The sequence below is a fragment of the Artemia franciscana genome, chromosome 19, assembly GCF_032884065.1.
Source record: "Artemia franciscana chromosome 19, ASM3288406v1, whole genome shotgun sequence".
NCBI lineage: Eukaryota > Metazoa > Arthropoda > Branchiopoda > Anostraca > Artemiidae > Artemia > Artemia franciscana.
This window is the reverse complement of record NC_088881.1, coordinates 2,896,483-2,922,152: the sequence shown is the minus strand read 5'-3', so window position 1 is coordinate 2,922,152 and position 25,670 is coordinate 2,896,483. Positions and strand designations below refer to the sequence as shown.

The window sequence follows — 25,670 nt, the reverse complement described above, 5'->3', positions numbered from 1 at the left end:
TCTCTCTCTCTCTCTCTCTCTCTCTCTCTCTCTCCTCTCTCTCTCTCTCTCCTCTCTCTCTCTCTCTCCTCTCTCTGTCTCCCTCTCTCTCTCTCTCTCCTTCTATCCAAAACCCGTTCGCCCACAAGGATCCTGAAGCCCAAGAAAAATTGAAAATAAAATTCGGCTACCTTGGGAACGATACCAGAAACATTTACTTCGATGGGGTTTTAGTCTTATCTAAGTCGACACATATCAGAAGCGACTATTCATGAAACTATAGGGAGGAGGGACAAAAAATGGAATGTATGTCTATCTGGTTGTGTATCCCGTATGCATTACTACACCATTCATCTGATCGCCAGGAAACTCTTAAAAATTGTTGGTTGAGTACACTCTTGTGAAAGTTTTAAGTATAAAAATTTTCCGCCCTCCCCAAAGGCCCTCTATTTTTTAATCCAAGAGGTTTGGGCTTGGAGGATTGGGCTTTGGGGAGATAATGGTAGACACCTTCACACACTACAAAGTAAGAAAAAGAGATATGCAAGTCTCTTGATGGAGGGAAAGATGTGAAGGCAATAGATCTTTGTCTCAAATTACCTTTGTGGGTAATCTCAAAATAATAATAATAATAATAGGGTAGAAAAAAGGTGGAATATTACTCACTCAATTCTTCAGCTAAAGTCACTCTTCTTCCTGTTAAGAGGGTTTCTTTCTGTTCCCTATCTTGACTAAATTCATCTAATACTTCTTTGACTTCCTTTTCTAACCTTCGACCTTGAAAAAATAAACCGTTTATAAAAAATATATAAAAAGTGTATATATATATATATATATATATATATATATATATATATATATATATATATATATATATATATATATATATATATATATATATATATATAGCATATATATGGTAAAGGATACGGCATTAGACTTTACAGTCCGTACCCGCGGTGCTGATCTCCGTTTCTTGGCCCTTCAGCCAGGAAGTGCAATGGGGGGTTGGGGGCCAGCCATCCTGTGCTTTCGCACACCCTTCCTGTTTGGAAGGGTGTCATATATATATATAAATATATATATATATATATATATATATATATATATATATATATATATATATATATATATATATATATATATATATATATATATATATTATATATATATATATACATATATATATATATATATATATATATATATATATATATATATATATATATATATATATATATTATATATATATTTATATATATATATATATATATATATATATATATATATATATATATATATATATATATATATATATATATATATATATATATATATATAGGTGGTTAGTTATTGAATGTCATACGTTCTGTATAAAATATAAAATATATAAAAAGACTAATCAAGATTAAATCAAATGAACAGTTAATCTACAGATAAAAAAGATACGCTGGGGGGGATGTCTAGGAAGAAACCGTCATACGAACGATTTTGGTACCATTCGATGCGGAAAAACCAAATGCCAAGATCGATTTTCTAGTTTATTTCAATGTCTAATGCTTGACCTTTAAAGATTATTCTTCTTAATAGAACAGAAATCCACGAAGTCTTTAACTATATTTTGATTCCATTTTTGTTTTCTAGTTTTTGACCCTGGATTAATACTCTCTTTCCTAGAAAAGAAATATACTTAGGAGCCTATTCAGTATCGATGATATTTTAAATATGCGTGATTTAAAAAAATCCTGGAGGGGGACAAATTATTTTCCAGTGAACAGCCCAAAGTGGAATGAATCAGCAAAAATCCAGTAGGGCATGAACTGAAATAAAGGTAGGATCAGACAACATTGATTGGTAGGGAAGTAAATTGATTAAAGGTGGGACAAGGGACAATAATGTCATTTTAAATTCTGTAAATACTGTTTTTGTTGATATCTTCGTTAAAATGAACTTTTTTTGTATTAAGAAAGACAAAAGCAAAAATATCGGCCCCCTACCAGGTTTTGCAAATACATTTTGCGCCCTTTCCACTTCATTCTCATGAATGGACGGTGTTGCAGCCAAAGTTACACATAGTACTTCATTAAAAATTAGATCTGCTCGGGAGGGAGCAAACGAAAAAATTGGGGGGGGGGGAATTTGGCCAAGAGGTGGCGAAACAAGGTTTAGCGGTGGCCACTGTACTCCCTATTACACAGCTATTTACGTCCCTGTCATTAACACTGGAATTGATCTACGAAAATTTATGAAGAAGAGGCATAATGTATTTTTTGTATTATTTATTTTTTAATGAATGTATTTTTTATTTTTTTTTTAAATTTTTTATATAATTTAAGAGGAGGCATAATATATTTTTTGTAGGAGAGACAAATTTGTCGTTTTCTCAATGAAAATGCGGAAAACGCTAATATTGCACGGAAATACCCCCTCAAAACAGTATATTTTTCAAAGTCTAGGGGGGATCTGATCCAGGTTAAAATGTCCTTCCCCATTGATAGCACTAGTCAATGACACGCAGCTTTGCCTCGAGAAAATTGTTATTCTCATGAAGGTAAGAATAAAAATAATGTAAATATTTTTATTAATAAAAATTAATAAAATTAATGTCCGCGTAAAATCCGCGTTAATCAAAAATTAAGATTTTAAGGTGTTTTACAGTGATAGCATTTTGTTTTAAATTGTTATTCATTCGCTTGAATAAACCGTTAAAAGGGGCCACTTATGCCTTTTCTTCATTTTATACTTTTTATTTTTATTTCTGATCTTTATCCTTGAAAAGAAAACATTTATTACAAAGAAGATAATTCTGGCAAGGTTTCCAAAACTAACCCATTTTCCTATTTAAAATATTTCTATTTTGTTTTCTTGTTTCTTTCAAGAAATTTTACCACCTTCATCTAATTTCTGTTTTTATTAGTGATTATTATTGTGAGTTGACTATGTTTTTTCTCTTATCCACTCTTCTGTTTCTTTTTTTGTGGATCCACAGGTTTCAAAATAAATAAAAATAATAATATCAAAGTCTTTACCTTGATTAAAGTTAATCACGTCCAAGCCTTAATCAATTTTTAATGTTTTGAACTCATCTTTTATTTGCTGAGTTTTGTCTTTATACCTAACTTTTTAATAGTGTTCACTTTAGGGTATTTTCCCATTTTTTCAACCCAAAAATAGGTGATATAGTCAAAATACTTATTTCTTATTTTATTATACATTGACATTTCCTATTTTCTATGACCTATGGCCTGACTGGGAATTTATGTGACTGATACGATTTACAAAGTAAGGGAAACAGAACGATTTTTTTTTGCTATAAAAGTTAAGGGGTTAAATAGGATTCATTTTGACTATGTATTTATTCATCAGATCAAAAAGCAGTGAGTTAAAATCCTTGTCTTCAAACAAAAGCTACGGCTTAGGCAAGAAAAACAACAACAAAAAAACAAAGCAAAACATACTGGCAGCAGGGGCACCTATTAGAGGAAGGGTTGGATAAAGCACCCTCCCAAATTTTTTCGTCCTCCAATATTTTGGAGAGTACTTATTTTTCAGCATTCTCATTGAAAAAAATAGTTCCTCTAGCAATATCGCTTCTTTGAAACAATATTAAGTTACGATACAAGCACCGAATTTTCAACCTTTGCTTCCCCCTCCCTTATATTTTCATTCGTGCAAAGATGAAAGGTTTTAGAACGTTGGTTAGTCAGAGGGTGGTGGGGACATTCTTTCCTGACTGTACACGATCAATTGACACTGTAGGCTCTCAAAGCCCCCCTCCCCCCATTAGCGCTTCACTACCCTAATGGACTGGAAAAGCAAAGTATGATTCAGACGTAAGAGAATGAATCATAAGGGAAAAGACAGTCACAGTTGGCTGAAATTATTGTGTTAATATCCCAACCTTTGAGTTAAAATTCCAAGCAGTTTTGCAATTAGAACACCAATTAAAAGGGTTTTTAAAATTTTGAAATTTGTTAAACATGCCTTGAATAAAAGAGTTGTATATGGAAAGAGTATCTTCCAATAGAAACCACACCCAATCAATAATTAAAATGATATACTGAATTTTAAGATGTATAGCTCCCCAGCCGTGGGAAATACTTCTAGAATTACGGTCGAAATGATGCTAGTATTAATTAAAGAAATTTCGTTTTTATTCCAAATCAACAGGCAGTACCGAATATAATTAGGCACCGACACTTGACACACTTTTTAGGAGACGGATAATGGTCAAAAATTATTGATGGTTACGAATGAATAATGTACATGAAACCCGATAGTCTGCGGAAGGATTAAACGAGGTTTCCATTCCGCTCCCACAAGTTGTCGAAGTGTTAATTCGCCTCGCGTTGAAGAACCGGCAGATGCTATAGGGACGCATGCTTGATGTTTGATAAAAAACGAAAATACAAAAATATAATTAAAAAAACAAGAAAAGGAAGATATTCTTCAGTACATGAAAAAAAAACGAAGCGAAAATAATCGGCAAAGACCTCCGCCAAGCCGTCCTCAGTACTCAAAACAAAACTAACACAGACAAAAAAAAATACCTTTTGAAATATACATTAACAAAGCAGAAGAAACACTTAGAACGTATTTACATACGCTTGAATTTTTTTGTGTGGTGGGAATAAAAAAAAAATAATTTGAACAAGAAGTGTCCGGAAACTCAGAAAAATAAGATTGCGGGTGAAGGACTGTCTTCTAAGGTTCCCCTTGCGTGCTTGCCTGAAATGCTTTTCTCCGCCTTACCTGATTAAAAGTTTATGTCTGTAGCATCACCTTGAAAAAAATTCTGGTTTTCAAATATCTTGAATTTTTTATATTACACAGTTGGCACCACAGTACCAGATATATTTACTAAATATGTGTCATGTGGTCGGCACACAGAACTTGTAATTACAACCAATCCTTAACACATGAATCAGGGAGGGTCTGGAAGAATAGCCCCCCCCCTTTACAATGCCAAATAACTCAAAAATAATATAAATTATTATCATTTAGCTATTTTACAGGGCAGAGACAATTATGTTTAGACTAATTTGGATTACTAGAATTCGAGGGTTTTCACAGGGATTGAGAAGGGGGCAGTTTTCCTCCAAATGAAAAGACCAAAGATGGATACGAAGTACGGAATCTTAATCAAAATCAAATCTTAATTTTAATAAAAAATTTATCCTCCTTGTATCCCTGGCCATGGAGCCTTTCGAGGGGGAATAAGTGTATTGTAATTCCATTTTGAATTGTATTTTATATTGTATTGTATTGAATAAACTTCTTCTTCTTCTTCTTCTATGACAGTTTTTAGGCAATAACAGGCCTAATGTAAGGGCGCCGTCAGAGTAAAGGTTATCCCAGAAGACCCATTAATAAGCCTTTTTAGAGAAGTGTCACGTGTCTTAAAGTGGAAAGTGTTAAGGACAAAGACAGGCAGGTTCTATCTTCATAAGAATAAAAAGAAAATCACTCTTTTAGCCGAGACACGTAGTCAGAGAGGGGCTCTGGTGGGTTTTAGCCCTTCCCGGTCATCTCAAGAATCTTATGAATTGTTACGTAAAGTTCTATGTTTATACATAACTCCTTTGGTTTTATATTTTTAAATTTGAGCCTCTTCCCGAAATGTACCCCCCCCCCTGAAAAATTCCACAACATGCTGGTTCTGGTTCAATTTTATGATTTTTTTTTTGTTTATTCATGATTTTTTTTTTTTCTTCGTTTTTCCGTTAGACCCAATGTCTTGATATTCGTTTGAAACTGACACGTATGAGTGAATGCCAAATATTAAAAGTTAGAAGTTTCTGTACTACAAGTAATAAGTATGAGTGAGTTTATGGCGAATTCTGTCTAGGCCATAACATAGATATATCCGTTGATAAAAAAAGCCAAAATTTGTCAATAATTTGGCTTTATTTCCTTGATTTTAACGTCACGGTTGGACTAAAGAAGCAGAAAATTATAATGAAAAGGATTTAGTCTACTAATAGTGTGTATTTGTGTCTTATACCAGATCCATCATACAGATATGATGGCTCCTACGAATGCCAACAACAGCCCCAGCCGGATTAGTATACGATTTCGACCCAAAAGTTCATGACTGGTCCCGTCCAAGGGGCAGAACCACGATAAGGTTGAAGGATAGTTTTAATAAACTTCTGGAGATGGTTCACATTGCCTTCAACAAGGCCCCCCTCCCACACGAGGCGCAGCAGGGTAGTTAGCCTAAAGGAGAAGAGTTGCGAAGTTCGACAAAAAAAAAAATAAAAAAAAATAATAAATATATGAAAATATAACTAAAAAACAACTAAAAAAATAAGGGTAATTTCAAGAGCCAGGAGACAAGAGCCAGATCCATTGGAGACAAGAAGTGAAAAGACCAGAAAGGCGTAGCACTCTATAAGCCACCCCCAACGCGGCACGAGCCTTAAGTCAAGTAACTCAAATCGTCATAAAGATCAGATAGGCACGTACCCATGATTTTTTTTTTTTTACAAAAAAAAAATTTTTGTTGGTGGTGGTGGGGGGGTAATAAAAATAATGTTTTTCATAATTTTAGCAATAAGTGCTAAAAAAAAAAAAAAAAAAAAAAAAAAAAAAAAAAAAAAAAAAAAAAAAAATGTATCTTCACTCTTAGAGATCAACCCTAAAAATTATACGCATAGAAGTTAAAAATAACACAACAAACTACAAACAGATCAGATTATTGACGTGTTGGTCGGGAATTTTTGTTATATCGACTAGGCTATAATGTAGTTTGGGATTTACTCTAGTTGCCTCAACTCGGACTGTGGCCGTGTCGGAAACTATCTCAGATAAAGTGTACATTCGTAAAGTACCACCTAGCTCTCTTGTCAAAACCCTTCTGAAGTGACTGCTAGTTTGCAAGAATATGGCTTGAAGTTAAGTTTCTCATTGGTGTCCCAGCAACAACTGCCAAACAGATAAGCCAGCTGGGGGGGGGAGAGGTATTTACCCCATGATCGTCTCGATATTTAAAGAAGTACCTTTTGGTATTTTCCTCTAAGAAATAAGGGGAGATACTGGCCTTAGTCTTAAATTTTGAAAAATATATTTTGTCCCTCCCTATAGTCCAGGATTTGCACCCCTACTCCTAAATCACAGTTAGTTCCTTTTTGTGATTTTATCACCATTAGAGATCCCCAATTGTAGTCTTCCATGTAAGATCATATGAAACAAGACTGGTCTATTTATTACATTTTATTACTATTAGTTTACAAAAAAAAAAAAAAAAAAAAAAAAAAAAAAAAAAAAAAAAAAAAAAAAAAAAAAAAAAAATCTTCACTCTTGCTTAAAAGTTAAACATTACTCAACAAACTACCAACGGATTAGAATTATTGACGTCTTAGTCGGGAATTATGGTTATTGTGATTTTATCACCATTAGCAGGTCTAATCCCTAATTGTACTCTTCCATGTAGAGTCATATGAAACAAGACTGATCTATTACAATGTGAAATTTGTTATTTACATTCCTTTTTTATTACCATTATGGATATTTTAACAAAACAACACCTTAGGGTATAATCTATTAGATATGTAACGAAATAAAAATTCAAAAAATATACAAGTGTCAACTTTAGTTCCAATTTTGTGAGTCACATATAGCAATCCTTGTGAATTACGATGTACTGTTATATGTTTACCACATTCATCGAATAAAATTTACCTTAAATTACTTTTAATGCTCGTTTTCAATCTTTAAATATAAGCTATAAATTACTTTATACGCCGTAAGGTCGACATTTGAGTAGCAATATAAAAGTAGAAAGAATAAATTTGTTTTTGGTTTTACTGTGTCTTACATTTTTACGTGTGTCCTTGGGTTTTATCTCGAAAGCTTACGTTTCAAAGAAAATAATACCACATAATTAGAAGATAAATAAAAATAGATTTGAAATCTAATTACCGTAGATATTTCTAAGGTCAAAAGATGAAAGAATTAATAGCGAAACTCAAAGAGGACTATTTAAGTCACATATAGCTGAATTTTGGTTAAATCTAGATTAAAGTACCAAGGGCAGTGACTATGAAATATGATTGTTTGAATCGGAAACTTACAAAACTATATACATCTTTTATAACTAATATTAAATAAAAAAAAACAAGTTTGTTAACTGAAAGTAAGGAGCGACATTAAAACTTAAAACGAACAGAAATTACTTCGTATATGAAAGAGGCTGCTTCCTCATCAACGCCCCGCTCTTTACGCTAAAGTTTGACTCTTTCTCTCAATTCTTCTTTTTAAAACAGTAAAAAATATAACTATATGTTTTTAACTACGTAAAACTTGCAAATATACAACATTCTTCGTTGTCCCATTGTCTGTGCATATAAATAGATTGTCAGGTTTACCGACTCTTGAACATGCAACATATAATTGTACATGGGAAAACAATCCGTATTCAGATCTATACCTCATGATTCTAATGATTGCCCTTGAGCTTTGTTGATGGTGATTGCTAATCGACCATTCCCTGTGTCGCCGTCGTCATTTATATATCCCCCTGTGCCCCCCGGCGTCCCCGTTGTAGTTGTGTCCCTGTGTCCCGGTCGTCATTTATATTCTCTGTGTCCCGGTCGTCATTTGTGTCCCGGTGTCCCGGTCTGTATATACATTCGTTTTTGAATTGGTATATGATGAAATAAATTTTTTTGTTTTTCCCCTTTTTTTCTTTTTAGTTTTTTTTTGGTTTTTACTTTTTTAGTTTTTGTTTATTTTTATTTTTTTTAGTTTTGTTTTTTAGTTTTTTTAGTTTTTTTTCTTTTTAGTTTTTTTTTGTAGTTTTTACCTTAATAGTTTTTTTTATTTTTATTTTTATTTTTTTAGTTTTGTTTTTCTCCTTGATTTTTCAGTTTTTTTCCTTTTTTTCTTTTTTTTCTTTTTTAGTTTTTTTTTAGTTTTTTAGCTTTTTTAGTTTTTTTATTAGTTTTGTTTTTTTCTTTTTAGTTTTTTTAGTTTTTTTTTACTTATGTCCTGGTCGTCATTTATATTCCCTGTGTCCCGGTCGTCATTTGTGTCCCGGTGCTTTGTTGATGGTGATTGCTAATCGAACATTCCTTGTGTCCCCGTCGCTTTCTCTTTGAGTGTCCCGGTCGTCATTTATACTATGTCCCGGTGTCCCGGTCGTCATTTGTGTCCCGATGTCCCGGTCTGTAATTTCGTCAGTCGACAAACATGACGTCAGTCGACACACAAACATGACGTCACTCGACACACACACACAGACAACTTATTTTTATATATTTAGATGTTAGCTGTCATCACACAGTCTTGGCTGAACTTTTCGTTAAGAAGTAATGATGCCAAGGCTATTTAAAAAAATGGGTTTTTAACCGAGAACTTCTATTGTAAGTGTGTCATTGTTTATTATTTTCTTTGTTGAAGATGGCCCTTAGATATAGGGCTGATATATTCAAATAGGTTTTGTTGGTTCACTGTCTTGGGAAAAAAAAGTCCTCATTATTCTCTATTCTGTATTTGTACTGCAAACCAAGATAAAAATATTGGAAGGTACAGTGATGACAGTAGTCAAATGTGGCTTTGAAGCATGGGCGCTCCGAAAACCGGACGAAGATTTACTAGATGTTTACAGAGAAATTGCCTACGGATTGTTCTGGGTACCCATCTGACTGACGGTATTTGAAACACTAGACTGTAAGAAAAGTGTGGTTCAATCCCACTTTCTAGGGCTTTAATGAGAGAAAGATTGAGATGGCTAGGGCATAAGATGACAGATTGCCGAAGATAATTCTTTTCGGCCAACCGTCTATGGTTAAAAGCAAAGAGGTTGTCCGCGGTTGGGGTGGGATGATGTCATAGAGAAGGATTTAAAGGAAATGGTAACTTCCTTGGAGGGTGTAAAGAGGGAAGCTTTGAATAGATTGGGATGGAGGAGGAGCGTGCTTAGCTGTGTTGGGCTGCATTAGCGGGGCTGCATTCAAAATGTAACCTAGCCCGACCTAACTAAAATACCAACTAAATATTTATCAAAATATAGCTATAATGTAGTTTTCCACTGAGTCGAAGCTAATAATCTCCGTATATAGATAGAGATAAACAGGTTATTGTCTGATCTTATAGATCTAAATTCTCGAGTGTGTACTGGCTAACAGATAAGTATAACCCAAAGTATACACATCCAATGCATTCTGTTACCCGTCCGGTTTTTATAGATCGTAAATTTAGCAAATTTCTCGAGTGCGTTCTGAGTAATACAGGAGTAGGCCTATCGAATAAACTTTAACAAAAATTATAAATAAATTTTGGAAGAGGCTCAGCTTTCCCACCCCCAATATTTTCAACTAACTTTTTACTATTACGCAATTAATCTAAACATAACATAACAGGACAATTAATGTCTCAAATTTCAGCTAACAACAATTCTTTCAAATTTTCATGAAAGGGCAGGAAATAACTCTAATTATTATAACCACGACATTTTGCCAAATACACCTTGTAGTTTATTCTTGACGACAAATTAAAAATTCCTTGAGGAACAATAGCTATTTTATACCCTTTAATTGACTGTATTAAATCCGCCTTAAGTCTTACCTTCTCTGTTCACAATCTGTTGCCTTAAAGCTTTGGCCGTTGTCCGAAGCATCTGTTGAATACGCCAGAATAGTATCACGTCACTGCAGTCCACCTGAAATTAGTAGAAAAAAGGAGTTAAAAAGAAGATATATCTCTTAAGCGGCGATAACACTAGGTACCTAATTTTCTGTGCTATTTGGTTGAGTTAAGTTACATCCAGTATAATTATTTCGCACCTAAATAATTTCTTTTACATCCGGTTAACATAAAATCCATAAAACAATCACATTCATCATCTAAAATTCCGACAAGCAAACTATTCTATTTTCTTGCTATTCCTTGAATAGACCCCGTTATCAAATTGAAAATTACTCGAAAATTTAAAAAACATGAAATGGAGGTGTAGATTCAAGCTCACAAAGGGATCGCAGTTTACATGTATTAAGGCCTAGCGGAAGTCCGAGCATTTTACTCCCTAGTCAATTTGATACCCCACACCAACAGTGTCAAGTTTAGCGATATATGCCAATATTAGCTGACAAAACCATGGCCAGGGGGTTACTCCCCTGAATATACGAAGCGCCAACCGTTGGATAAGAAGAGATCCCTTAAGGCCTAGCGGAAGTCCGAGCATTTTACTCCCTAGTCAATTCTGTTTCAGGGGCGAAAACTCAGTCAAAAAGAGAGTTATCAGTTTTCTTCATCGTTTCAACAAGATAAATATGAGAAGGTTGAACTTAAGGGGTTTCTCACTCAAAATTACGATTAGGCGCAGGTTATCCTTAGCAATGCTTCTGTAATTATTTATACAATATAATTTTTTTTATATATTTATTAACCGGCAGTTTGGTGTCTGCACGCTACTTATTCTCCAGACTCTGTTTAAACCGGTTACAACTAGCTAATACTTCACTGAATTGCTTAAGAACAATCCCAGTGGTTAGTCTCTTGGTCTAATTTATGCATTCTCACGCGCTCCGATTACAGCTGCATCTAGTCTTTTGAGGGGAATTTTTGACTTCGGAACACAAATATGTAACGTGTTTGAAGGGACTGCAGCCAGCGAGTATATATTATAGAAATAAGTTTCTGATTGTTGAATAGAATATTTTTTGCTCTATTTCTTGATACCCCACATCAACAGTGTCAAGTTTAGCGATCTAGAATAAAAACCCAAAACAGGGTTTATAATTATTCTGGAATTATAAAAAAAAAAAAATGTCGGCTTTTAGATTTGATTAGATCAAAATATTACCAGATTTGTTATATCTGTTAAAATAAAAACCGCCGAAATCAATAATTCAGGAACGTCAGGCAAACTCCAAATGTTTAATATCGGAGGTATAGGAAGATTCATTGAGAGTCCGTCCTGCCTTAAAAGACATAAAACTGGTCCAGGAGCCAGAAAATATTTTTATTTTGATGTCCTTGGTACAACAGGGACGAAACCTCGCCTTTATACGCAAAAAATAGAAATCCGCGGCAGGGCCATATCTAGGAATTAAATTCGGAAGGGGGGCGGTAATTTTATTCGGGGAGGGGGGGGGGGGTCCCAAAACGTTTACAAATGTTCTTTAGGTACTGACACATTATGCCATAGAACCTTTCACAATAGCATGGCTTAATACTTTACGTCACGTTATATATTCCCACGGAGCAGACTTTGACTGTAACGTAAGTAACAGTCAACAGTACGTAAGTAAAGTAAGTTACAGTCGTGCTAACCAGACACGAGCACAAGAAATAATTTTACGTTGCGTGAGTTTATGATATGTTACGGAGAAGTTATAAAAGTAGCAACAAAATGGGCATAGTGGATGAGCAATTAATACATTTTGAAATTAAATTAAAAAAATTTTTCCTGCAAGCCTTTCACGCCTGATCAGAGCTTGAATCTTTATCGTAATTCCACGCCTTTAACTTTTAAATCGTTTGCTCACGATGATTTTGAACAATTACTTTGATGATTTTATGGAATCTCACGTCGGTGTAGGGTGAAAGGACTTATTTCAGTGTCACAGGCAAGGCCGTATTCAGGAGAGGGTTTAGGGGGTTTTAATCCCAACCCAAAAATATTTTTCTGACGCGTAAAACCGCAATAAAAATTCGAAGACACATTTTTGATGCCTTTTTTAAGTTTACACTATACCCCTCCCCCCTAAAAACAACTTTGGATACGGTCTAGGTCACAGGTTATATTTAATTGACGTAACTTAACCACTTAAAGCATGAACTTATGTACTTAATGTGAAAGATGCTTAAATCTATATATATATAAAAATAAGTTGTCTGTCTGTCAGGTGACGTCATGTTTCTGTGTCGACTGACGTCATGAAGTTAGTTGTCGTCATTTTTGCTATGACGGTGACGTCATTAAAGATATTTAATACATATATGTTCACGTAGAAATCTATTAATGTTTAAGTTTAATAAAGCTGATAGAGAAAGTCAGAAAAGAAAGCGTGCCGAGGAATCAAAAGAACAGCAAGGAAACAGGCTTGAGGATAAAAAACGCAAAACCGCGCAGTTAGATGAAGATCCACCTGGACAGCGAGAGTCAAAACATATCAAAACTGAAAATGATATCGATGATGATTGGGTTTGGGATTTTGACTTGGATAAGGTCATCAAAGCCTACCAGATTTTAGCTAAAAAAACAAAGGTTCGGCGATATGTATTTCATAGTGAAGCTGAAAAATAAAGAAGAAAAAGAAAACCGAAAAAAGAAAAAATGTAAAAAACTAAAAAATACTAAAAAGAAAAAACACTCAAAGAGAAATTACAGACCGGGACACAAATGACGACCGGGACAGAGGGAATATAAATAACGACCGGGACACTCAAAGAGAAATTACAGACTGGGATACCGGGACACAAATGACGACCGGGACACAGGGAATATAAATGACGACCAGGACACAGGTATTTAAGAATATCGTTCAAAGACAAATTTTTAATTGTAAGAAGACCGTTGAAAGAGAAATTTCTAATTGTAAAATGACTGAAGAACCTACAATGGCAACACCCGAGGAAGCTGTTCAAAACGAATGTATTCAAGCCGAAGTAGCTGAGTTGGTAAAGCGTTATGTTTCAGGTTCTAGGTCCGAGAGGCTCCAGGTTTGAACCTTGGCTTTAGCATAAATACTGTCTGTGTGTCTGTCAGGTGACGTCATGTTTCTGGGTCGACTGACGTCATGAAGTTAGTTGTCGTCATTTTTGCTATGACGGTGACGTCATTGAAGATATTTAAGACATATATGTTCACGTAGAAATCTATTAATGTTTAAAATGACTGATGAACTTACAATGGCAAAAGCCGATGAAGATGCTCAAAGAGTCTATGCCAAAAAACTTGCTGCTGATAGAGAAAGTCAGAAAAGAAAGCGTGCCGAGGAATCAAAAGAACAGCAAGGAAACAGGCTTGAGGCTGATAGAGAAAGAAAGAACAGAAAGGGTGCCGAGGAACTACCAGAGCAACGCGAAAGCAGACTTGCTGCTAAAAGACAAAGTGAAAAAAGAAGGCGTGCCCAGGAATCACAAAAACAGCAACAAATATGCGTGTCCGATTGCAAAACGATGACTCTGGTCAAACATTTTCAGATCAATTGCTGGCAATTGGAAACGGAACTACCTGCTGATTTCTGTAATTTAGTGACGTCCAAAAATGAATTGATTGAAAAAGTATTTCCAATATTCTAAAAAATTATAAAAATAATAAATGGCTAAGTGAAAGAGCGATTCTCGCACCCAAAAATATAGACGTCCACGAAATCAACAATATTGTTTTGACCAAGATTCGAGACCAGGCAGTCCTTTACAAGTCAGTCGACACAGTTTTGGAACCAAATGAAGCGGTTAATTATCCATCTGAATTTTTAAATTCCATAGATCTTTCACGGTTTCCACCACACGTGCTACAACTAAAAATAGGCGTACCAATAATACTTTTAAGAAATATCAACCCACCAAAGCTTTGCAATGGCACGCGACTTGCCGTAAAAAAAACAATGGAAAACCTAATAGAGGCCACAATCTTGACAGGGCCTTTTGAGGGTGAGGCTGTTCTTATTCCTCGCATTCCCATGATTCCAACGGATCTGCCTTTTCAATTTAAAAGATTGCAATTCCCAATTCGATTAGCATTTGCAATCACCATTAACAAAGCTCAAGGTCAATCATTAGAAAAATGTGGTATAGATCTTAATACTGATTGTTTTTCCCATGGACAATTGTACGTTGCATGTTCAAGGGTCGGTAAACCTGACAATCTATTTATATGCAGCGACAATTGGACAGCGAAGAATGTTGTATATTCGCAAGTTTTACGCAGTTAATTTGTATTGTATCTATCTATCTATCTATCTATATAAAAACGAGTTGTGTGTATGCATGTTTGTTTGTTTGTAAAAAGAGCGTTTGCATATGACGTCATTATTAGTACATACGGCTTTGTATATGCACAGACAATGGGAAAGCCAAGAATGTTGTATATTCGCAATTTTTACGTAGTTTAACTCCTGCAGACGAAATGAATGCTTGCCTGAAAAATTCTAATTTATGGGCACACGTAAAAATATTAAAATTAACTACAAATATGCGTGTCCGATTGCAAAACGATGACTCTGGTCAAACATTTTCAGATCAATTGCTGGCAATTGGAAACGGAAAGCTCCCAGTAGTGGGAAAGCCAAAAATGTTGTATATTCGCAATTTTTACGTAGTTTGAAACACATATATAAATCTATCTATATTCACAGGTGGGACACAGGGACACAACTACAATGGCGCGTAACTAATATGGCGCGTAACGACTTACGCGCGCGGGGGGGCTTGGGGGGCGCGAAGCGCCCCACCAACTAGGTGTTGGGGTGGCGCGAAGCGCCACCCCAACAGCTAGTATATCTATGAAACCGAAAAAGCCTCCGCTCCAACAGGTTGTTAATATTTATAGCAATATAAAATAAATTTGTTCAATGTGAGGGCCCATAATTGGCTCTCGTGCTGAAGAGAGGAAGGATACATATATTGAAACCAAGTGGAAATTATAGCTAAGAGAAAATTCTAGACCCTGCCTTTAGTATAAGGACCTCAAAAATATTCATGGAACTGGAATGGTGATACTAGGGTTGAATGAGAAATGGTGATACTAGAGTTTGAGACAGTACCTATTTACTGGACGATGGGAAATATGTCCATATAAAGAAATATAAACATAAAATGAAGGTAGTGCAAAGTGTTTTTTTTTAGCTGCAGTGCCAAGTCATTTTGATTAGAAAAGGACAAATGCCTTGGGGATAATGACAAATTTACTGAGATCAGGCAGAATCTTTGATTGGCATGTAGATAGACAATACCTATTCCCTGGACGATCGGGAAAATGTCCATAAAAATGCAGGCACTGCAAAGTTCTTTTGAGCTGCAGTGCCAAGTCATTTTGAGTAAAAAAGGACAAATGCCTTGCGGATAATGACAAATTTACTGAGAGCAGGCACAATCTTTGATTGGCATGTAGATAGAAAATACCTATTCCCTGGACGATCGGGAAAATGTCCATAAAAAAAAACATAAATATAAAATGCAGGCACTGCAAAGTTCTTTTTAGCTGCAGTGCCAAGTCATTTTGAGTAAAAAAGGACAAATGCCTTGCGGATAATGACAAATTTACTGAGAGCAGGCAGAATCTTTGATTGGCATGTAGATAGAAAATACCTATTCCCTGGACGATCGGGAAAATGTCCATAAAAAAACAACATAAATATAAAATGCAGGCACTGCAAAGTTCTTTTTAGCTGCAGTGCCAAGTCATTTTGATTAAAAAAGGACAAATGCCTTGCGGATAATGACAAATTTACTGAGATCAGGCAGAATCTTTGATTGGCATGTAGATAGACAATACCTATTCCCTGGAAGATCGGGAAAAAGGCCATAAAAAAGACAATATAAATATAAAAAGCAGGCACTGCAAAGTTCTTTTTAGCTGCAGTGCCAAGTCATTTTGAGTAAAAAAGGACAAATGCCTTGCGGACAAAGACAAATTTACTGAGAGCAGGCAGAATATTTTGATTGGCATGCAGATAGACAATACCTATTCCCTGGACGATCAGGAAAATGTCCATAAAAAAAACAAAAAAAAACAAAAAAAGATATAAATATAAAATGCATGCACTGCAAAGTTCTTTTTAGCTGCAGTGCCAAGTCAGTTTGAGTAAAAAAGGACAAATGCCTTGCGGACAAAGACAAATTTACTGAGAGCAGGCAGAATCTTTGATTGGCATGCAGATAGACAATACCTATTCCCTGGACGATCAGGAAAATGTCCATAAAAAACAACAACAAAAAGACATAAATATAAAATGCATGCAGTGCAAAGTTCTTTTTAGCTGCAGTGCCAAGTCATTTTGATTAAAAAAGGACAAATGCCTTGCGGACAATGATAAATTTACTGAGAGAAGGCAGAATCTTTGATTGGCATGCAGACAGACAATACCTATTCCCTGGACGATCGGAAAATGTCCATAAAAAACAACAACAAAAAAACATAAATATAAAATGCATGCAGTGCAAAGTGCTTTTTAGCTGCAGGGCCAAGTCATTTTGATTAAAAAAGGACAAATGCCTTGCGGACAGTGACAAATTTACTGAGAGCAGGCAGAATCTTTGATTGGCATGCAGATACACAATACCTATTTTCTGGACGATAGGAAATTGTCAATAACAAAAAAACATAAATATAAAATACATTTTTTAGCTGCATTATCAAGTCATTTTGATTAAAACAGGACAAATACTTTGCGGACAATGACAAGTTTACTGAGAGCAGGCAGAATCTTTTGAATGACATGCAGATAGACAATACCTATTCCCTGGACGATCGGAAAAATGTCCATAAAAACAACATAAATATAAAATGCAGGCAGTGCCAAGTTCTTTTTAGCTGCAGTGCCAAGTCATTTTGATTAAAAATGGCAAAAATGCCTTCCAGATTACGAAAAATTTTGAGAACAGACAGATTCTTTTGACTGGTATGTAGATAGACAGTACTTACTCCCTGGACGATGGGGGAAATGTCCATATAAAGAAATATAAACATAAAATAAAAGTAGTGCAAAGTGTTTTTTTAGGTGCAGTGCCAAGTCATTTTGATTAAAAATGGACAAATGCCTTCCGGATAATGAAAAATTTACTGAGAACAGACAGAATCTTTTAACTGGCATGCAAATATTGTGAGAGCAGGAATTTTTTTTGGCTATTTAACTGTTTTCATTAACTACAAAATAGTTAAAGCTTGGTTAGCATACAATAGGCTAGTTTAAATCATAAACAAATATAACTATTTCGTCCGTTTGGGAAAAGTGTTCTTTTACCTTTAGAGTCTTAAGGTAAGTTAAATCAAGGTAAGTTAAGGTAAGTTAAGGCCTAAGTTGGACCTTATGTAAAGGAAAAGTAAAAACACAGAACATAACAATTATTATGTTTTTACGTTTTTGCACTTAAATTCATGATTTTCTCGGCAATTCTAAATGAGGATGATAGTTGACGAGGTTAAGGTCAATTGCGGTTTGAGGTCGATTATTTTCTCCTGATTAATATGGTCCCTGTTCCTCTGCTTTTGGTTAACAATTTTTTTTTTTAATCACAGAAATGGTTAAACAAATTTAGGAGAGAACCTTGGTCACAAGCTGCTATTGTTTAGACAAAAGAACAAGGCCTTTGAAGCCGACAATGCAAAGGGTAATGTAAATTATTTTACATTTTTTTTTAATTATTATTTTACTTAAGTAATTAAGTATTATTTTAATTATTTTTACAAATTTTATATTAATTAGTAATCTGTTTTTCGTTTTTAAATAATTTTTAATTTTAATGCTTGTAAAAATTATATTTTATTCTTTTAAAATTTAATACCAATAATTTAGTACTTTTAATTATTTAAAAAAGTTTATCTAACTGTGCAGCAGATAAAAACTGCTTATTCCCTAAATAACTGAGAAAAAGCATCCATATATAAGATCGCTTCTTTATATGGTGATGGCAGGAGACAAAAAGAAGATGTAATTAGTCCCTCAATTTTTTGAATGATGTAATTTGTGATATGGATTGTGATTAGAGAAAGATAAACAAGGAGAAAGAATAGTAGTAATATATAGAACAACAAAAATTAGTGAGAAGGTAAATAAAAACAAATAAATACGAGGCAAGACAAGATTAAACGTTTCCTACTTGTATATTTTAAAACATACTAACAGGGCACTTTACTAGTTGACGATATGATTTTATTCCACTGAAACATCACCTGGAAACCTATGATGTACATGTCGTCGGACGTTCTGAAAGTTGAATAATTGTGATTGGATGTGATTTGTGATAGCATAGCTGTCACCAATATAGCTAACAAGTCAATTAAGTAAAAGCACAGATAAAACGGCACTGCCAGCAAACCATGCTTACAACTCCCTTAATCAGGACAGCTGACTGAAAATCATCCATTTAATTATTCTTGCAACTTCCCTGGCAAATCAATCTATTGAGTGGTCAATTATTGAGAAACAACGGAGGAGCGCGCAAAAAGTCGGAGGAGCGCTCGAAAACGGCACCCGCAGCAAACCAGGCTTACAACTCCCTTAATCAGGATAGCTGACTGAAAATCATCCATTTAATTATTCTTGCAACTTCCCTGGCACATCAATCTATTGAGTGGTCAATTATTGAGAAACAACAGAGGAGCGCGCAAAAAGTCGGAGGAGCGCTCGAAAACGGCACCCGCAGCAAACCAGGCTTACAACTCCCTTAATCAGGACAGCTGACTGAAAATCATCCATTTAATTATTCTTGCAACTTCCCTGGCAAATCAATCTATTGAGTGGTCAATGATTGAGAAACAACGGAGGAGCGCGCAAAAAGTCGGAGGAGCGCTCGAAAACGGCACCCGCAGCAAATCAGGCTTACAACTCCCTTAATCAGGACAACTGACTGAAAATCATCCATTTAATTATTCTTGCAACTTCCCTGGCAAATCAATCTATTGAGTGGTCAAATATTGAGAAACAACGGAGGAGCGCGCAAAAAGTCGGAGGAGCGCTTGAAAACGGCACCCGCAGCAAACCAGGCTTACAACTCTCTTAATCAGGACAGCTGACTGAAAATCATCCATTTAATTATTCTTGCAACTTCCCTGGCAAATCAATCTATTGAGTGGTCAATTATTGAGAAACAACGGAGGAGCGCGCAAAAAGTCGGAGGAGCGCTCGAAAACGGCACCCGCAGCAAACCAGGCTTACAACTCCCTTAATCAGGACAGCTGACTGAAAATCATCCATTTTATTATTCTTGCAACTTCCCTGGCAAATCAATCTATTGAGCGGTCAATTATTGAGAAACAACGGAGGAGCGCGCAAAATGTCGGAGGAGCGCGCAAAATGTCGGAGGAGCGCGCAAAATCGGCGCCCGCAGCAAATCAGGCTTATAACTCCCTTAATCAGGACAGCTGACTGAAAATCAGTCATTTTATTATTCTTGCAACTTCCCTGGCAAATCAGTCTATTGAGCGGTCAATTATTGAGAAACAACGGAGGAGTGCGCAAAAACGGCACCCGCAGAAAATCAGGCTTACAACTCAATAATAAGGACAGCTGACTGAAAATCATCCATTTTATTATTCTTGCAACTTCCCTGGCAAATCAGTCTTTTGAGCGGTCAATTATTGAGAAACAACGGAGGAGCGCGCAAAATCGGCGCCCTCAGCAAATCAGGCTTATAACTCCCTTAATCAGGACAGCTGACTGAAAATCATCCATTTTATTATTCTTGCAACTTCCCTGGCAAATCAGTCTATTGAGCGGTCAATTATTGAGAAACAACGGAGGAGCGCGCAAAAACGGCACCCGCAGAAAATCAGGCTTACAACTCCCTTAATCAGGACAGCTGACTGAAAATCATCCATTTTATTATTCTTGCAAATTCCCTGGCAAATCAGTCTATTGAGCAGTCAATTATTGAGAAACAACGGAGGAGCGCGCAAAAAGTCGGAGGAGCGCGCAAAATCGGCGCCCTCAGCAAATCAGGCTTATAACTCCCTTAATCAGGACAGCTGACTGAAAATCATCCATTTTATTATTCTTGCAACTTCCCTGGCAAATCAGTCTATTGAGCGGTCAATTATTGAGAAACAACGGAGGAGCGCGCAAAAAGTCGGAGGGGCGCACAAAATCGGCGTCCGCAGCAAATCAGGCTTATAACTCCCTTAATCAGGACAGCTGACTGAAAATCATCCATTTAATTATTCTTGCAACTTCCCTGGCAAATCAGTCTATTGAGCGGTCAATTATTGAGAAACAACGGAGGAGCGCGCAAAAAGTCGGAGGAGCGCGCAAAAACGGCACCCGCAGCAAATCAGGCTTACAACTCCCTTAATCAGGACAGCTGACTGAAAATCATCCATTTTATTATTCTTGCAACTTCCCTGGCAAATCAGTCTATTGAGCGGTCAATTATTGAGAAACAACGGAGGAGCACGCAAAAAGTCGGAGGAGCGCGCAAAATCGGCGTCCGCAGCAAATCAGGCTTATAACTCCCTTAATCATGACAGCTGACTGAAAATCATCCATTTTATTATTCTTGCAACTTTCCTGGCAAATCAGTGTATTGATCGATCAATTATTGAGAAACAACGGAGGAGCGCGCAAAAAGTCGGAGGAGCGCGCAAAAACGGCACCCGCAGAAAATCAGGCTTACAACTCCCTTAATCAGGACAGCTGACTGAAAATCATCAATTTTATTATTCTTGCAACTTCCCTGGCAAATCAGTCCATGGTAAATTATTGAGAAACAACGGAGGAGCGTGCAAAAAGTCCTTCGTAACGCGGGACAGTACCTAAAAGCACCCGCTATATTTTATAATTTCATTCTTGAAAATGTTCGCTACTTTACTGAATACAATTTTCAAGCAAAATTTTTCGGTCTACATTGATTTGTTTCTAAAGCATTTATTCTTTTTGTTGCTGCAGACATGTATGCAAGGGAAGAGGGGGCTCAAGACCAATCCCACAGAATCCCAATTTGTGTGAATATTCGGGCACTACTTATTCAAACTTTTATTTTTTTAGTAATGACTCCAGAAAAATATCTTGCGTACGAGAACGTGTCTAAAATTACCCAAACAAGTAATTATTCTATTTCAAATAACCAAATTTGGCAAACACCGTCTTTGCTTTTATTTAACTGTCCTTCAGTACAACCTAATGGTAATGGTTATTTTAAAATGGTAATTCTCAAATATCATTAATCTTATTTTGGTTAATTATGAGTAATTAATTGATTAATAATTTTCAAATATCATAAATAATCTTATTACAAATACCATTACCAAATCATGCGTGAAAAAAATTAGATCATAGGCAGGCAGGTACCCGGGATTTATTCTTTTTTTTTTGGAGGGGGGGAGGTAAGAAAATCATTTTTATTTGAAAATATGAACAAAAAGTGTACATAAATTAGGAAATATCTGGGATCTCAGGGGGGATGCCCGGCCCCGAGGCCACTCTGGATACGTTCCTGATCACAGGCTTTTGATTCCATTTTTAGTCCTTGCAGTAGCAATCACGTTAATTCAAAGGGGGGGGGGGTGTATCTTTCAAAAACTTGGGTAGGGCAACTTTGTTATTTTTTTTCTATTTTTTTTTTTACGAAACTAGCCAAAAATATGTTTTTTGATGGAAATACAAAAACAGGCATTTTCATAATCTAGGACAACATCTTCAAGGAGGACACCCTCCCCCCTCAAGAGAGGCAGCTGGAGTAGTAGCTTCAATTCACGCAAATTTGTCGTTTTTTTTTTCAATTTTGTCAGTAAAAGTAACAGCTAAAAGCAATCCAAAAAAAACATCCCCCCAAAAGATATTTTTTAAATGTAGAGTAGAGGTGACAATTTAGAGGAAAAACCCTTCCCCTCAACTGAAACCAATGCACTAAAAGATTATTTCTAATAAAAGTACCGAATATTTGACAATGACGTTGTTTTAACAAAATTCTTGGACAACAAATTTTCTTTTAAATAACAACACCTAATATTTAATGCTTGGAAAAAAATAATAATACCAACAAAAACAAATAGTGAATTAGAAGTAGAAAAAACTTTTAAACAATAAAATTTACTTGGCTCATATACAAAAATACCCCACAGATAAAATATCTACCCCGATGAACACCTTCCGTTCTATTGTTTAATTACCCCTTTAAAATCCTAACACTTATCTAATCATTACCTAGCTTACCCTAACAATTTCCCCCTAGTTTATTCTATATTTAGGTGTTTAGCAAAAAGGTACCTTTCATACTTCTCAGATTTTACAGTTGGGTAGGCACTTAATGGATTTAATAGGGGGTGCTTATTTCAAAGGTGGATAGAAAGGTGGATAGACAGCTGTTTGTATTTTTGGGTTTGGGTTTATGTGCTTAACGCATGCGCTTTTGTTGAAAGCAACAAAAGGATAATTGCAGACTGGAAAAGTGGTTTGACAATTTTTCACTTTATTTTGAGGGGTCTTTACTGATCGAAGGCTATTACAAAAATGTGAAAAAGTTTTCATATTAAAACAAAAACTGAAAGAAAAATAACGTTAATAATATCTTTATTAATTATTAATACAGAAGAAAAATTATGGAGAAAAGAGAAACAAAGATAATATTGTCACGACCATTAACCCCCTCACTTGGAGGGAAGGGGTATATCCTCTTGAATTTTTACCCCCTAGATTTTAAAGAGCATTTTTTTGTGGGCACTGAAAAATCACTGTTAATGTTTTTTTTTGTATTTTCATAAGAAATTTAAAAAACGACAATTTCTCCTCTAGACTTGACATATACATTTTGATCTCAACCCCCTTGCCCCAGTTTTTGTAAATTATCACCACCGCAATTAACAAGCGGTATTAAGGACAACACAAAAAAGGAACTTAAAAAAAATAAGAAGAAACGGAAAACTTGGAATTCATGGAAATAAACTACAATTTAAAAAATTTTTCTATCCTTCCAAAAATTACTGATAACAATTAGTCACATAAATTGGCCTTCTTCGATCTTGTTCCCCATGAATAGCCCCTCCTGCCTATGAAACCAATTCCAGCATGCGTAATTTTTCCAGGGGAGAGCGTCGAAAGTACGAGAAAGCTAGCAGTTTTTAACCTATCGACAAATTCAGTTTTTTAACAGAGGTATATATATCTTACCATAAAGCGTGCATCTTAGAGCACCACCTTTTCTGCCACATCCACTATACCCGCCACTTCATGCCTCTTCAATCTAAGCAAGGCAAACTTTTTACCCATTGCACAGTTCCACCAGCCATGGCTCTTGCCCCTTTGTGTGCACCAGGGGCAAACAACCGAATCTGAGACTATTTACCTGTCTGTGAAGTCCCTGCATACCCCTCAGAAGTCACGAACACTGGGATATACACACTAAAAGCGACGTGGTAATATGCCAATACCTAGGCTCAACAAACCCAAAGTTACCAAGGACATCAAATTAAAAAAAAACCTAGCCCTCTTAAACCCATCTATTCAAGGGACGGTTTCAGGGGAGGGACGCTAATCAACATTTGCCCCGGGCTCAAGAAATACCCGAACCACCACTGATCTGTGATACCTACGGACTGCGATTTTTATGGTTGTGTAAGTCTCCACTCAGTCAAGTCTATCATACTCATGATAGACTCAGGAAACTAGCTCAAGATCGTCGAATTGACGCAGAAAAGGCTGCCAAGTATTTCTGACATTCCAGATGACATGTTGTCGGACTTGTCTGACAATGAAGATGGTGATGATTCAGACTTCCTGCTTCCAGAAGACTTATAACGATTATATTGATGCAGACTGGTTTCCTCTACTGGACAATCACCACTTCTTTTTTTTAAACAGGATAACCTGGAGGCTAACATTGACGGGGAAAACTCCACCCTCCAGTCAGCAACAGCAGCCAGTAACTGCAAGTGCTGGAAAATCAAAGAAGAAATCAAAAGACCAAGATAAATTCGCCTGGAAAGAAGTAGAGATGTAAAAAAGTTAATCTGTATTGGAAAGGAGAGCCTTGCAACGTTTCAGGCATCTTGGAGAGCTTCCAAGATGTTCGTGGTAACGATCGGCAGACTAAGGTTTAAACAAGATCAAACAGTTCGTGGTGACGAACTGTAGTAAGGAGCGACCCGGCTCAATAGTAACCGAAACTCTAAAAAACGGAATTTCAACACCAATAGTTACATCAAAAGAATTGCATTTTTAATGCTGATTTTAAATGTATAAGTTTCATCAAGATCAGTTATACTCATCAAAAGTTACGAGCCTGAAAAAATTTGCGTCATTTTAGAAAATAGGGGGAAACACCCCCTAAAAGTCATACAATCTTAACGAAAATCACACCATCAGATTCAGCGTATCCAAGATGAAGCGTATCCAATGAAGTGCTTCCAAAAATTCTTTGACGATGAAACTCTTGAGTTGATAGCTTAAGAAAATAACGTGTCTCCTCTTGAAACTGAGAGATCCAACCTCTGCCTCACAGCCAAAGAGCTAAACTTGATATAAAAGCTCCCAACAAATCTATGGGAAAAAGCTACCAGATACCCTCAAATTACGAAGAAGATCGGCAGACTAAGGTTTAAACAAGATCAAACGTTTTCTTCATTTCAACAACAAATATAAATCTAAGAAACGTGGAGAACAAGGATTCGACAAGCTATGCAAGATTCAGCCCTTTCTGGGTCATATCCGTTCCAAAATTTTAGAAGTCAGCCCTAGAGAGCACCGTTCAATTGACAACCAAATGATTCGTCCCAAGGGGGAAAGCAACTTGCGACAGTAACTGCCAATAAAGCCGACAGAGTGGGGAATAAAAGTGTTTACAAGAGCTTCTGTGCACAGAAAGAACAAAGTTAGGACGATTCGATAGAAGCAATATTGTCAAATCTTTCATCGTTGATTAAAAATAGAAGGTAAAATAAATAGAGCAGGTAAACAAAAATCAAATATAAACAAATGAATAAATAAAAATAAAGTAAAGTAAAAAAAAAAACACGTAAATAATCTCTATAAACAAGGGGCGGCATAGCGCACCCTCCCCAACCCAAGAAATTTCCAAAACTTCCATCT

At 35.8% G+C, this 25,670-nt stretch overlaps 1 protein-coding gene across 1 annotated transcript in view; it reads right to left on the bottom strand.

Annotated features, from left to right (window-relative positions):
* LOC136039169 (dynamin-like GTPase OPA1, mitochondrial) overlaps positions 1-25,670 on the bottom strand; it is a gene marked incomplete in the record, with an annotated part of 327,166 nt that overhangs the window by 34,544 nt on the left and 266,952 nt on the right. Inside the window, 2 exon segments of the mRNA XM_065722682.1 lie at positions 646-756; positions 10,549-10,642. Of these exon segments, the coding sequence (XP_065578754.1) occupies positions 646-756; positions 10,549-10,642 (205 nt within the window).